The 18,128-nt window shown below is 35.1% G+C and overlaps 1 protein-coding gene across 3 annotated transcripts in view; it reads right to left on the reverse strand.

Moving 5' to 3' along the window:
• LOC120996513 (glycerophosphodiester phosphodiesterase domain-containing protein 5-like) overlaps positions 1–18,128 on the reverse strand; it is a 195,241-nt gene that overhangs the window by 8,568 nt on the left and 168,545 nt on the right. For all 3 annotated transcript variants that reach the window (XM_040426457.1, XM_040426459.1, XM_040426458.1), the window contains exons 12-14: positions 3,303–3,460; positions 3,015–3,162; positions 2,480–2,562 (exon numbers count right to left, since the gene is read on the reverse strand). In XM_040426457.1, the coding sequence (XP_040282391.1) occupies positions 2,480–2,562; positions 3,015–3,162; positions 3,303–3,460 (389 nt within the window). The remainder of the gene's footprint in view (positions 1–2,479; positions 2,563–3,014; positions 3,163–3,302; positions 3,461–18,128) is intronic.

The raw sequence follows: 18,128 nt of genomic DNA on the forward strand, positions 1-18,128 counted from the left end.
CTTCTACGCTTCCTAGCCAAAGCCAGCTCCGCAGAGACACAGAACAAGCAGGGGATGCAGTGAGCTCTGAAACAGATACAATCTAAAAAGCAGCTCTGGATGTGACTGGAGCACAAGATTTGATATGATTCAAGGTTTGTGCAGGATAAGGTAGATATATTAAGATTATACCTACATATATCTAAGATTACTAATAAGAAGGGAAGGTGACAACCAATGACCGTCATATTGAATGTCATCCTGCTTTTCTACAAGAGCTTGCAATCCTATCACTATGTATACTGTATATTTATATATATATCTGAATCGGTTGTTTGAAATTAGAAAATAGGGTCTGTATGTAACAGCGCCACCCTTGTCCATAGGCTGTGTCTGGTATTGCAGCTCACTTAAATGGGGCTGAGCTGCAATACCAGATCCGGCCATGGGCAGCAGTGGCGCTGTTCTGGCTCATATTTGTATTACAGGTAAGTTGATTAGGTCCCTTGTGCGCTCGCCATTGTTTCCCTTTCTTGGCATATAACAATATCCTTGAAATGAGACGACAGGATTAAAAAAAAAAAAAAAAAACAGGAAAGAGAAAACTCTGCAGAAAAAATGCAGAAAGGTTTCTGCTGCATCAATCTAGGTCAGGCATGCTCAACCTGCGGCCCTCCAGCTGTTGCAAAACTACAACTCCCAGCATGCCCGGACAGCGTACAGCTATCAGCCTACAGCAGGGCATTGTGGGAGTTGTAGTTTTACAACAGCTGGAGGGCAGCGGGTTGAGCATGCCCGATCTAGGTAATCTAAAAGACCCCCCTATTCTGTAGTACTGTTGGGGGGAACCTCCTGAAACACAAAGAAGCCTTTTCTGCTACAGGGCAGAGTTTTGTTTTTCTAATACAGAGCCCCAAATCCTTATGAAGATAGATGTAAATGCTCAAACTCTGCCTACCTGCAGCCACCACTAGGGGGAAACCTAATTCCTGTAATACAGGTCTTCTCCTCCGGGGAACTGGATTTAGGTACGTTCACAACAAGCCTTATAAACGTGGCGATACACCAGGAAGATAGCGGAATTTCTGTTTTGCCCTCTGAATGTAAAAGGTTAAAAATGCGGAAATGTCTCTGAAAAGTCATGTGTCCCCTTCAGGTGACATAAACGGATAGAAGTGATGAATATAAAATGTTCCTCCAGCACTCAGGGTGACAAAGGGAATCCTTTTACCTTATTTTACACATTAAGGCCTCATGCACACGACCGTTGTTCTAGTCCGCATCCGGGCCGCAGTTTTTGCTGGACCCATTCACCTCAATGGGGCCGCAAAAGATGCGGACAGCACTCCGTGTGCTGTCCGCATCCGTTGCTCCGTTCCATGGTCTGCAAAAAAAAATATAGCATGTCCCATTCTTGTCCGTTTTGCGGACAATAATAGGCTTTTCTACAATGGGCCCCCTGTTCCGTTCCGCAAATTGCGGAAGGCACGCGGGCAACTTACGTGTTTTGGGGATCCGCAATTTGCGGACCGCAAAAAACTGAACGGTCGTGTGCATGAGGCCTTAGACGTAATTGTAGCATCTAAAGGGTTAAACCAAAAAATTAAGTTCTGTCCAGTCCCGGCCTCGGTAGATGGTTGTTACTTATAGCTGCACCGTAATAGTACGCTGGTTCACAGGAACCAGTTCTAAGCAGTAATAAATAATAAGGTTCCCCTTCACTGACCGCAAGCAGAGCTCTCGGAAATGGCAAAGAATCAAAAGAAGATTTATTTGCAACTTTTATAGCATTTATAACAGAAACCCCAGCTGATGAATGCGAGAGTCTGGGGGGGGTTATTATGTGGCTCATGGGCCCAGCTGCCCAACACTGAATATTATAGAGAAGCATCAGTGGGCACTTTAAGGGAACCCATCAATAGAGGCAGCTCCCGCAATATAGCCTCTAAGTGCAAATCAGGGGCTGGAAAATATCTTGCCCCTCCCAACTGTGGGCGTACACAACCAATAAGATGAGCCAAAAGGATCAGGTGACATGCTCCCTGCAATCCCGCCTCCAAAGAGCCAAAAAAAGCCCAGAAAAGGGATTTCGTAAGATCTAGAAGGCTTCCCAGCATTCTTTGCAGCTGGGTTCACCCCTGGAAGTCCTCCGACTTTAAGGGGTCGGCCATGTAGCCTATATATATATATATATATAGGGTAACACATCGCACATCATCCTGGTTGGATATCCCAGCAATGTCATCAACGTCTTAAAGGAACCCTCCATGAAAAACGTGACGTGACCTAAAAAGTGACGTTCTACTACTTCTAGTGCAAGGTCCGATGAAGCAGGATATGACACAGGGATTCAATGACCACCAAGTAGAGGTCAAGCTCCGCCCCTCAGGCCCTGCACCGGGTATAAGGTACTGCACCATGTTCCTTCCATTTAGTGAGGAACCGTAGAAGACAATCTCAGGCACTTACAGAACAATAGGACAAGCAGGGGGTCACTTACTTCTGCAGGATGAACACTCCTATAATTACAGTGAATGATATGATATCCGAGGTGATCCATATGAGCGAGTATTCATCTGGAGCCTGAAACATACAGAGAAATTGGGGGTTAAGCTGTGTGTGGAGTCGGGGGAGGATGAACAGCCCTCGCCATGGCTCACTGGAGTCTAAAATTCAGCAGCTCAGCTCCTACACTATGCTTTACACTGCATTATCAGTAACTCCACCTTAGCTGCGCTGTCTAGTGGAGTCTAAGGTAGTCTGAACTCCGCCAGCTCTCTGAACTGGGGCTCAGGATGCTGCATGATTTTCTCCATGCTGTACACTGCAGCTCTGCTTGCACAAAGGAGAATAAACCACAGTAAAATGGGGACACAGAGGTCCAATAAATCCAATAGCTGCAATCCACTAAATGAGATGATTTACGGTAATTCAGTTCCAGAGCACAGGGGGCGCTCTGTACGAGCAGAGCCCAAAGATACATGTATACGCTGGTGTATATTTTAACCAGAGAAAACCTCGAATCAATCACTTACCAGTAACCAGATGGGGAAAGGCACCTTACTGAGGATGTGAGAGGCGTCAGATGTGACGGACTCCACGCCGGCACACCACAGCACCGAGAACAACCACGGCTCATTGACGGTGTACGTGCTGAGGGTCAGATTCTGTGAACTGTATTCTCTGCAGAGTACAAGGCATATGAGAGAAACCAGAGAAGACCAATAACAAGCAACAGAACATGAAACACGGTGACTGGACCGGACCGCAAGAACCTTCAAGAACTTTACATCAATCTGTCCTTTTAATTTCTTTAGTCATACCTGATGTCTTCTTGGTTGACCTCTGTGTACCTCAGGTTAATGAAGGTGATGTCCCTATCCTTCATGAACTTAGGATCTCTTTTGATGCTTGAAGCTTGTTGAAAGTCTGGAGCAAGTTGTTGTACAAAAGGTCTCTCATGATCCGAGAGCCAAATAACCTATAGACCAGAATATGATTACTATAGTACTACTCGCTATGTACAAGAATATAACTACTATAATACTGCTCCTATGTACAAGAATATATCTACTATAATACTGCCTCCTATGTACAAGAATATAACTACTATAATACTGCTCCTATGTACAAGAATATAACTACTATAAAACTGCTCCTATGTACAAGAATATAACTACTATAATACTGCTTCCTATGTACAAGAATATAACTACTATAATACTGCTCCTATGTACAAGAATATACCTACTATAATACTGCTCCTATGTACAAGAATATAACTACTATAATACTGCCTCCTATGTACAAGAATATAACTGCTATAATACTGCCTCCTATGTACAAGAATATAACTACTATAATACTGCTCCTATGTACAAGAATATAACTACTATAATACTGCTCCTATGTACAAGAATATACCTACTATAATACTGCTCCTATGTACAAGAATATAACTACTATAATACTGCCTCCTATGTACAAGAATATAACTACTATAATACTGCTCCTATGTACAAGAATATAACTACTATAATACTGCTCTTATGTACAAGAATATAACTACTATAATACTGCTCCTATGTACAAGAATATAACTACTATAATACTGCTCCTATGTACAAGAATATAACTACTATAATACTGCTCCTATGTACAAGAATATAAATACTATAATACTGCTCCTATGTACAGGAATATAACTACTATAATACTGCTCCTATGTACAAGAATATAACTACTATAATACTGCCTCCTATGTACAAGAATATAACTACTATAATACTGCCTCCTATGTACAAGAATATAACTACTATAATACTGCCTCCTATGTACAGGAATATTACTACTATAATACTGCCTCCTATGTACAAGAATATAACTACTATAATACTGCTATGTACAAGAATATAACTACTATAATACTGCTCATATGTACAAGAATATAACTACTATAATACTGCCTCCTATGTACAAGTATATAACTACTATAATACTGCCTCCTATGTACAAGAATATAACTACTATAATACTGCTCCTATGTACAAGAATATAACTGCTATAATACTGCCTCCTATGTACAAGAATATAACTACTATAATACTGCTCCTATGTACAAGAATATAACTACTATAATACTGCTCCTATGTACAAGAATATAACAACTATAATACTGCTCCTATGTACAAGAATATAACTACTATAATACTGCTCCTATGTACAAGAATATAACAACTATAATACTGCTCCTATGTACAAGAATATAACTACTATAATACTGCTCCTATGTACAAGAATATAACTACTATAATACTGCTCCTATGTACAAGAATATAACTACTATAATACTGCTCTTATGTACAAGAATATAACTACTATAATACTGCTCCTATGTACAAGAATATAACAACTATAATACTGCTCCTATGTACAAGAATATAACTACTATAATACTGCTCCTATGTACAAGAATATAACTACTATAATACTGCTCCTATGTACAGGAATATAAATACTATAATACTGCTCCTATGTACAAGAATATAACTACTATAATACTGCCTCCTATGTACAAGAATATAACTACTATAATACTGCCTCCTATGTACAAGAATATAACTACTATAATACTGCCTCCTATGTACAGGAATATTACTACTATAATACCGCTCCTATGTAGAAGAATATATCTACTATAATACTGCCTCCTATGTACAAGAATATAACTACTATAATACTGCTCCTATGTACAAGAATATAACTACTATAATACTGCTCCCATGTACAATAATATAACTACTATAATACTGCTCCCATGTACAAGAATATAACTACTATAATACTGCTCCTATGTACAAGAATATAACTACTATAATACTGCTCCTATGTACAAGAATATAACTACTATAATACTGCTCCTATGTACAAGAATATAACTACTATAATACTGATCCTATGTACAAGAATATAACTACTATAATACTGCCTCCTATGTACAAGAATATAACTACTATAATACTGCTCCTATGTACAAGAATATAACTACTATAATACTGCTCCTATGTACAAGAATATAACTACTATAATACTGCTCCTATGTACAAGAATATAACTACTATAATACTGCTCCTATGTACAAGAATATAACTACTATAATACTGCTCCTATGTACAAGAATATAACTACTATAATACTGCCTCCTATGTACAAGAATATAACTACTATAATACTGCCTCCTATGTACAAGAATATAACTACTATAATACAGCCTCCTATGTACAGGAATATAACTACTATAATACTGCTCCTATGTACAAGAATATATCTACTATAATACTGCCTCCTATGTACAAGAATATAACTACTATAATACTGCTCCTATGTACAAGAATATAACTACTATAATACTGCTCCTATGTACAAGAATATAACTATTATAATACTGCTCCTATGTACAGGAATATAACTACTATAATACTGCTCATATGTACAAGAATATAACTACTATAATACTGCTCCTATGTACAAGAATATAACTACTATAATACTGCCTCCTATGTACAAGAATGTAACTACTATAATACTGCCTCCTATGAACAAGAATATAACTACTATAATACTGCTCCTATGTACAAGACTATAACTACTATAATACTGCTCCTATGTACAAGAATATAACTACTATAATACTGCCTCCTATGTACAAGAATGTAACTACTATAATACTGCCTCCTATGTACAAGAATATAACTACTATAATACTGCCTCCTATGTACAAGAATATAACTACTATAATACTGTCTCCTATGTACAAGAATATAACTACTATTATACTGCTCCTATGTACAGGAATATAACTACTATAATACTGCTCCTATGTACAAGAATATAACTACTATAATACTGCTCCTATGTACAAGAATATAACTACTATAATACTGCCTCCTATGTACAAGAATGTAACTACTATAATACTGCCTCCTATGAACAAGAGTATAACTACTATAATACTGCTCCTATGTACAAGACTATAACTACTATAATACTGCTCCTATGTACAAGAATATAACTACTATAATACTGCCTCCTATGTACAAGAATGTAACTACTATAATACTGCCTCCTATGTACAAGAATATAACTACTATAATACTGCTCCTATGTACAAGAATATAACTACTATAATACTGCTCCTATGTACAGGAATATAACTACTATAATACTGCTCCTATGTACAAGAATATAACTACTATAATACTGCTCCTATGTACAGGAATATAACTACTATAATACTGCTTCCTATGTACAAGAATATAACTACTATAATACTGCCTCCTATGTACAAGAATATAACTACTATAATACTGCCTCCTATGTACAAGAATATAACTACTATAATACTGCCTCCTATGTACAAGAATATAACTACTATAATACTGCCTCCTATGCACAAGACTATAACTACTATAATACTGCTCCTATGTACAAGAATATAACTACTATAATACTGCTCCTATGTATAGGAATATAACTACTCTAATACTGCCTCCTATGTACAAGAATATAACTACTATAATACTGCCTCCTATGTACAAGAATATAACTACTATAATACTGCCTCCTATGCACAAGACTATAACTACTATAATACTGCTCCTATGTACAAGAATATAACTACTATAATACTGCTCCTATGTATAGGAATATAACTACTATAATAATGCCTCCTATGTACAAGAATATAACTACTATAATACTGCCTCCTATGTACAAGAATATAACTACTATAATACTGCCTCCTATGTACAAGAATATAACAACTATAATACTGCTCCTATGTACAAGAATATAACTACTATAATACTGACTCCTATGTACAAGAATATAACTACTATAATACTGCCTCCTATGTACAAGAATATAACTACTATAATACTGCTCCTATGTACAAGAATATAACTACTATAATACTGCTCCTATGTACAGGAATATAACTACTATAATACTGCTCCTATGTACAAGAATATAACTACTATAATACTGCCTCCTATGTACAAGAATGTAACTACTATAATACTGCCTCCTATGTACAAGAATATAACTACTATAATACTGCCTCCTATGTACAAGAATATAACTACTATAATACTGCCTCCTATGCACAAGACTATAACTACTATAATACTGCTCCTATGCACAAGAATATAACTACTATAATACTGCTCCTATATACAGGAATATAACTACTATAATACTGCTCCTATGTACAAGAATATAACTACTATAATACTGCTCCTATGTACAGGAATATAACTACTATAATACTGCCTCCTATGTACAAGAATATAACTACTATAATACTGCCTCCTATGTACAAGAATATAACTACTATAATACTGCTCCTATGTACAAGAATATAACTACTATAATACTGCCTCCTATGCACAAGACTATAACCACTATAATACTGCTCCTATGTACAAGAATATAACTACTATAATACTGCTCCTATGTACAGGAATATAACTACTATAATACTGCCTCCTATGTCCAAGAATATAGCTACTATAATAATGCCTCCTATGTACAAGAATATAACTACTATAATACTGCCTCCTATGCACAAGACTATAACTACTATAATACTGCTCCTATGTACAAGAATATAACTACTATAATACTGCTCCTATGTACAGGAATATAACTACTATAATACTGCCTCCTATGTACAAGAATATAGCTACTATAATAATGCCTCCTATGTACAAGAATATAACTACTATAATACTGCTCCTATGTACAAGAATATAACTACTATAATACTGCCTCCTATGTACAAGAATATAACTACTATAAAATACTGCTCCTATGTACAAGAATATAACTACTATAATACTGCTCCTGTGTACAAGAATATAACTACTATAATACTGCTCCTACAGTATGTACAAGAATATAACTACTATAATACTGCTCCTATGTACAGGAATATAACTACTATAATACTGCCTCCTATGTACAAGAATATAGCTACTATAATAATGCCTCCTATGTACAAGAATATAACTACTATAATACTGCCTCCTATGCACAAGACTATAACTACTATAATACTGCTCCTATGTACAAGAATATAACTACTATAATACTGCTCCTATGTACAGGAATATAACTACTATAATACTGCCTCCTATGTACAAGAATATAGCTACTATAATAATGCCTCCTATGTACAAGAATATAACTACTATAATACTGCATCCTATGTACAAGAATATAGCTACTATAATAATGCCTCCTATGTACAAGAATATAACTACTATAATACTGCCTCCTATGCACAAGAATATAACTACTATAATACTGCTCCTATGTACAAGAATATAACTACTATAATACTGCCTCCTATGTACAAGAATATAACTACTATAATACTGCTCCTATGTACAAGAATATAACTACTATAATACTGCTCCTGTGTACAAGAATATAACTACTATAATACTGCCTCCTATGTACAAGGATATAACTACTATAATACTGCTCCTATGTACAAGAATATAACTACTATAATACTGCCTCCTATGTACAAGAATATAACTACTATAATACTGCCTCCTATGTACAAGAATATAACTACTATAATACTGCTCCTATGTACAAGAATATAACTACTATAATACTGCTCCTATGTACAAGAATACTGCCTCCTATGTACAAGAATATAACTACTATAATACTGCCTCCTATGTACAAGAATATAACTACTATAATACTGCTCCTATGTACAAGAATATAACTACTATAATACTGCTCCTATGTACAAGAATATAACTACTATAATACTGCCTCCTATGTACAAGAATATAACTACTATAATACTGCCTCCTATGTACAAGAATATAACTACTATAATACAGCCTCCTATGTACAGGAATATAACTACTATAATACTGCTCCTATGTACAAGAATATATCTACTATAATACTGCCTCCTATGTACAAGAATATAACTACTATAATACTGCTCCTATGTACAAGAATATAACTACTATAATACTGCTCCTATGTACAAGAATATAACTATTATAATACTGCTCCTATGTACAAGAATATAACTACTATAATACTGCCTCCTATGTACAAGAATATAACTACTATAATACTGCCTCCTATGTACAAGAATATAACTACTATAATACAGCCTCCTATGTACAGGAATATAACTACTATAATACTGCTCCTATGTACAAGAATATATCTACTATAATACTGCCTCCTATGTACAAGAATATAACTACTATAATACTGCTCCTATGTACAAGAATATAACTACTATAATACTGCTCCTATGTACAAGAATATAACTACTATAATACTGCCTCCTATGTACAAGAATGTAACTACTATAATACTGCCTCCTATGAACAAGAATGTAACTACTATAATACTGCTCCTATGTACAAGACTATAACTACTATAATACTGCTCCTATGTACAAGAATATAACTACTATAATACTGCCTCCTATGTACAAGAATGTAACTACTATAATACTGCCTCCTATGTACAAGAATATAACTACTATAATACTGCCTCCTATGTACAGGAATATAACTACTATAATACTGCTCCTATGTACAAGAATATAACTACTATAATACTGCTCCTATGTACAAGAATATAACTACTATAATACTGCCTCCTATGTACAAGAATATAGCTACTATAATAATGCCTCCTATGTACAAGAATATAACTACTATAATACTGCCTCCTATGTACAAGAATATAGCTACTATAATAATGCCTCCTATGAACAAGAATATAACTACTATAATACTGCCTCCTATGCACAAGAATATAACTACTATAATACTGCCTCCTATGTACAAGAATATAACTACTATAATACTGCTCCTATGTACAAGAATATAACTACTATAATACTGCCTCCTATGTACAAGAATATAACTACTATAATACTGCTCCTATGTACAAGAATATAACTACTATAATACTGCTCCTGTGTACAAGAATATAACTACTATAATACTGCTCCTACAGTATGTACAAGAATATAACTACTATAATACTGCTCCTATGTACAGGAATATAACTACTATAATACTGCCTCCTATGTACAAGAATATAGCTACTATAATAATGCCTCCTATGTACAAGAATATAACTACTATAATACTGCCTCCTATGCACAAGACTATAACTACTATAATACTGCTCCTATGTACAAGAATATAACTACTATAATACTGCTCCTATGTACAGGAATATAACTACTATAATACTGCCTCCTATGTACAAGAATATAGCTACTATAATAATGCCTCCTATGTACAAGAATATAACTACTATAATACTGCCTCCTATGTACAAGAATATAGCTACTATAATAATGCCTCCTATGTACAAGAATATAACTACTATAATACTGCCTCCTATGCACAAGAATATAACTACTATAATACTGCTCCTATGTACAAGAATATAACTACTATAATACTGCCTCCTATGTACAAGAATATAACTACTATAATACTGCTCCTATGTACAAGAATATAACTACTATAATACTGCTCCTGTGTACAAGAATATAACTACTATAATACTGCCTCCTATGTACAAGGATATAACTACTATAATACTGCTCCTATGTACAAGAATATAACTACTATAATACTGCCTCCTATGTACAAGAATATAACTACTATAATACTGCCTCCTATGTACAAGAATATAACTACTATAATACTGCTCCTATGTACAAGAATATAACTACTATAATACTGCTCCTATGTACAAGAATACTGCCTCCTATGTACAAGAATATAACTACTATAATACTGCCTCCTATGTACAAGAATATAACTACTATAATACTGCTCCTATGTACAAGAATATAACTACTATAATACTGCTCCTATGTACAAGAATATAACTACTATAATACTGCCTCCTATGTACAAGAATATAACTACTATAATACTGCCTCCTATGTACAAGAATATAACTACTATAATACAGCCTCCTATGTACAGGAATATAACTACTATAATACTGCTCCTATGTACAAGAATATATCTACTATAATACTGCCTCCTATGTACAAGAATATAACTACTATAATACTGCTCCTATGTACAAGAATATAACTACTATAATACTGCTCCTATGTACAAGAATATAACTATTATAATACTGCTCCTATGTACAAGAATATAACTACTATAATACTGCCTCCTATGTACAAGAATATAACTACTATAATACTGCCTCCTATGTACAAGAATATAACTACTATAATACAGCCTCCTATGTACAGGAATATAACTACTATAATACTGCTCCTATGTACAAGAATATATCTACTATAATACTGCCTCCTATGTACAAGAATATAACTACTATAATACTGCTCCTATGTACAAGAATATAACTACTATAATACTGCTCCTATGTACAAGAATATAACTACTATAATACTGCCTCCTATGTACAAGAATGTAACTACTATAATACTGCCTCCTATGAACAAGAATGTAACTACTATAATACTGCTCCTATGTACAAGACTATAACTACTATAATACTGCTCCTATGTACAAGAATATAACTACTATAATACTGCCTCCTATGTACAAGAATGTAACTACTATAATACTGCCTCCTATGTACAAGAATATAACTACTATAATACTGCCTCCTATGTACAGGAATATAACTACTATAATACTGCTCCTATGTACAAGAATATAACTACTATAATACTGCTCCTATGTACAAGAATATAACTACTATAATACTGCTCCTATGTACAAGAATATAACTACTATAATACTGCCTCCTATGTACAAGAATATAACTACTATAATACTGCTCCTATGTACAAGAATATAACTACTATAATACTGCTCCTATGTACAAGAATATAACTACTATAATACTGCCTCCTATGTACAAGAATGTAACTACTATAATACTGCCTCCTATGAACAAGAATATAACTACTATAATACTGCTCCTATGTACAAGAATATAACTACTATAATACTGCCTCCTATGTACAAGAATGTAACTACTATAATACTGCCTCCTATGTACAAGAATATAACTACTATAATACTGCCTCCTATGTACAAGAATATAACTACTATAATACTGTCTCCTATGTACAAGAATATAACTACTATAATACTGCTCCTATGTACAAGAATATAACTACTATAATACTGCTCCTATGTACAGGAATATAACTACTATAATACTGCTCCTATGTACAAGAATATAACTACTATAATACTGCTCCTATGTACAGGAATATAACTACTATAATACTGCTTCCTATGTACAAGAATATAACTACTATAATACTGCCTCCTATGTACAAGAATATAACTACTATAATAATGCCTCCTATGTACAAGAATATAACTACTATAATACTGCCTCCTATGCACAAGACTATAATTACTATAATACTGCTCCTATGTACAAGAATATAACTACTATAATACTGCTCCTATGTATAGGAATATAACTACTCTAATACTGCCTCCTATGTACAAGAATATAACTACTATAATACTGCCTCCTATGTACAAGAATATAACTACTATAATACTGCCTCCTATGCACAAGACTATAACTACTATAATACTGCTCCTATGTACAAGAATATAACTACTATAATACTGCTCCTATGTATAGGAATATAACTACTCTAATACTGCCTCCTATGTACAAGAATATAACTACTATAATACTGCCTCCTATGTACAAGAATATAACTACTATAATACTGCCTCCTATGCACAAGACTATAACTACTATAATACTGCTCCTATGTACAAGAATATAACTACTATAATACTGCTCCTATGTATAGGAATATAACTACTATAATACTGCCTCCTATGTACAAGAATATAACAACTATAATACTGCCTCCTATGTACAAGAATATAACTACTATAATACTGCCTCCTATGTACAAGAATATAACAACTATAATACTGCTCCTATGTACAAGAATATAACTACTATAATACTGACTCCTATGTACAAGAATATAACTACTATAATACTGCCTCCTATGTACAAGAATATAACTACTATAATACTGCTCCTATGTACAAGAATATAACTACTATAATACTGCTCCTATGTACAGGAATATAACTACTATAATACTGCTCCTATGTACAAGAATATAACTACTATAATACTGCCTCCTATGTACAAGAATGTAACTACTATAATACTGCCTCCTATGTACAAGAATATAACTACTATAATACTGCCTCCTATGTACAAGAATATAACTACTATAATACTGCCTCCTATGCACAAGACTATAACTACTATAATACTGCTCCTATGCACAAGAATATAACTACTATAATACTGCTCCTATATACAGGAATATAACTACTATAATACTGCTCCTATGTACAAGAATATAACTACTCTAATACTGCTCCTATGTACAGGAATATAACTACTATAATACTGCTTCCTATGTACAAGAATATAACTACTATAATACTGCCTCCTATGTACAAGAATATAACTACTATAATACTGCCTCCTATGTACAAGAATATAACTACTATAATACTGCTCCTATGTACAAGAATATAACCACTATAATACTGCCTCCTATGCACAAGACTATAACTACTATAATACTGCTCCTATGTACAAGAATATAACTACTATAATACTGCTCCTATGTACAGGAATATAACTACTATAATACTGCCTCCTATGTACAAGAATATAGCTACTATAATAATGCCTCCTATGTACAAGAATATAACTACTATAATACTGCCTCCTATGCACAAGACTATAACTACTATAATACTGCTCCTATGTACAAGAATATAACTACTATAATACTGCTCCTATGTACAGGAATATAACTACTATAATACTGCCTCCTATGTACAAGAATATAGCTACTATAATAATGCCTCCTATGTACAAGAATATAACTACTATAATACTGCCTCCTATGTACAAGAATATAACTACTATAATACTGCTCCTATGTACAAGAATAAAACTACTATAATACTGCCTCCTATGTACAAGAATATAACTACTATAATAATGCCTCCTATGTACAAGAATATAACTACTATAATACTGCCTCCTATGTACAAGAATATAGCTACTATAATAATGCCTCCTATGTACAAGAATATAACTACTATAATACTGCCTCCTATGCACAAGAATATAATTACTATAATACTGCTCCTATGTACAAGAATATAACTACTATAATACTGCCTCCTATGTACAAGAATATAACTACTATAATACTGCTCCTATGTACAAGAATATAACTACTATAATACTGCTCCTGTGTACAAGAATATAACTACTATAATACTGCTCCTATGTACAAGAATATAACTACTATAATACTGCTCCTATGTACAGGAATATAACTACTATAATACTGCCTCCTATGTACAAGAATATAGCTACTATAATAATGCCTCCTATGTACAAGAATATAACTACTATAATACTGCCTCCTATGTACAAGAATATAGCTACTATAATAATGCCTCCTATGTACAAGAATATAACTACTATAATACTGCCTCCTTTGCACAAGAATATAACTACTATAATACTGCTCCTATGTACAAGAATATAACTACTATAATACTGCCTCCTATGTACAAGAATATAACTACTATAATACTGCTCCTATGTACAAGAATATAACTACTATAATACTGCTCCTGTGTACAAGAATATAACTACTATAATACTGCCTCCTATGTACAAGGATATAACTACTATAATACTGCCTCCTATGCACAAGAATATAACTACTATAATACTGCTCCTATGTACAAGAATATAACTACTATAATACTGCCTCCTATGTACAAGAATATAACTACTATAATACTGCTCCTATGTACAAGAATATAACTACTATAATACTGCTCCTGTGTACAAGAATATAACTACTATAATACTGCCTCCTATGTACAAGGATATAACTACTATAATACTGCTCCTATGTACAAGAATATAACTACTATAATACTGCCTCCTATGTACAAGAATATAACTACTATAATACTGCCTCCTATGTACAAGAATATAACTACTATAATACTGCCTCCTATGTACAAGAATATAACTACTATAATACTGCTCCTATGTACAAGAATATAACTACTATAATACCGCTCCTATGTACAAGAATATAACTACTATAATACCGCTCCCATGTACAAGAATATAACTACTATAATACTGCTCCTATGTACAAGAATATAACTACTATAATACTGCCTCCTATGTACAAGAATATAACTACTATAATACTGCCTCCTATGTACAAGAATATAACTACTATAATACTGCTCCTATGTACAAGAATATAACTACTATAATACTGCTCCTATGTACAAGAATATAACTACTATAATACTGCTCCTATGTACAAGAATATAACTACTATAATACTGCTCCTATGTACAAGAATATAACTACTATAATACTGCTCCTATGTACAAGGATATAACTACTATAATACTGCTCCTATGTACAGAATATAACTACTATAATACTGCTCCTATGTACAAGAATATAACTACTATAATACTACCTCCTATGTACAAGAATATAACTACTATAATACTGCTCCTATGTACAAGAATATAACTATTATAATACTGCCTCCTATGTACAAGAATATAACTACTATAATACTGCTCCTATGTACAAGAATATAACTACTATAATACTGCTCCTATGTACAAGAATATAACTATTATAATACTGCCTCCTATGTACAAGAATATAACTAATATAATACTGCTCCTATGTACAAGAATATAACTACTTTAATACTGCTCCTATTTACAAGAATATAACTACTATAATACTGCTCCTATGTACAAGAATATAACTACTAAGGGCGGAGCCTGGCTGCAGACCTAGCAGGACACATGTAGGAAAGCTCTCCTCCTTACCACTCTGCTAACTGGTAAATTCAGCGGTCTAATTTGCTCAAGAATGGGAAAAGTCGGTAGATATATACCCAGAGAGAAACCTGAAGTCAGCAAACCGGAGCGCGGTGCCTCCGACATGGATAAATATCTCAACAAGAAAACTACAGCTCCTGTGCCGGCCGGTCCTAAGATGGTGCTGCCGGAACTAGATGTCTGGGGCAGGGATTCGGAGGGAGAAGATGAAGCTGCTGCAGAGCACACAGCAGGCCCCACATCACAAAGTGCTGCCCCGATATCCAGGCAGTTCCTGCAGCAGGCTTTATCAGCAGCCCTGGCCCCAGTGGTTCAGGATCTGCAGGAGATTAAAGCTGACCTGAAGCATATCGGCACGAGGGTGGAAACACTGGAAGGTAACCAGGCGTCCATCTCGAATTACATCAGAGCTGCAAGCAATCACACCATGGCTCTGGCAGCCTCACTGGACACAGCATACTCCCTCATAGAAGACCAAGAGAATCGGAATAGGAGGAAAAACCTCCGGATCCGCGACCTGCCTGAAAGCACCCCACATGAAGGCTTACCAGAAGCTGCCGGCGCCATCTTCTCCCTGCTCCTGGGAAGCTCCAGAGCGGCCGAGATTCAAATAGAAAGAATCCATAGAGCGCTCAGGCCGAAGCCAAAAGAGAGAGAGAACCCCAGAGACGTGGTATGCGGTCTCCTGAGGTATGTGGACACTGCTGCCTTAATGCAAGCTGCCAGAAATATGAAGGAGATCATATATGAGGGGGCTAAAATCTCTATCTACCAGGACCTGGCATCCTCCACATTGAATAAAAGGAGGGCGCTGCGGCCCCTCACTGACCATCTGCGCCATCACAAGGTGCCATATAAATGGCTATTCCCCTTCGGCCTCACATTTGCTGTAGGTGGGAAGCGCTGCACCATTCGCCTGCCACAAGATCTCCAGGCGGCCTGGGAGCTGCTGCAAACAGATCCACTAGATGTACCATCATGGCTGCCGTCTGCTGAGATGGGAACACAGCTGCCAGATCTCCCAGAGGCCTCAGGATGGCTTAAAGCTCCACAGAAGAAGAGGAACCAGCACAGATCTAGAGACACTTGAAGTCCTAGAGACTATACAGAGGAGTTATCTTACCTCAGATGAAGTTCTCCACAGACATCATAGAGGGACAGGTTCTTACTTGATTATATCACATCTTAAGTCTGCAAGTATACCTGTCTGTCATGAGTCCTGAATTGTTCCCGTTCTTGTTGTAATCTGCAGAGCAGACATGCTGCTTTGCAATGTTATTTTACTGCATTCAACCTAGACCATAATATGTAAGGTGCTATCCCGCACCAGTTCAGCAGGTGGCGCAATGTGGACACCATTATGAAGATATGGTTCCACTTTGTACCCCCCCTACCTACCAGGGTTATCTTGGCACAGACCTGGTACATGTGCCTGATTAAATGGCTGCTCATGCCCGCTTCGCTGCAGCTAAGTGACCTGCTGCGGTGTTGCTGGCATGGAAGTCATTGCACTGTTATACTTGTCATGTTGACAGAAACTTTAGTTGTGATGTTACTAGTTCACTCCCTAGATACGGTCGATGTGAATAACTGGAGTTCTCCGGT

This window comes from Bufo bufo, chromosome 3 (genome assembly GCF_905171765.1).
Source record: "Bufo bufo chromosome 3, aBufBuf1.1, whole genome shotgun sequence".
Lineage (NCBI taxonomy): Eukaryota > Metazoa > Chordata > Amphibia > Anura > Bufonidae > Bufo > Bufo bufo.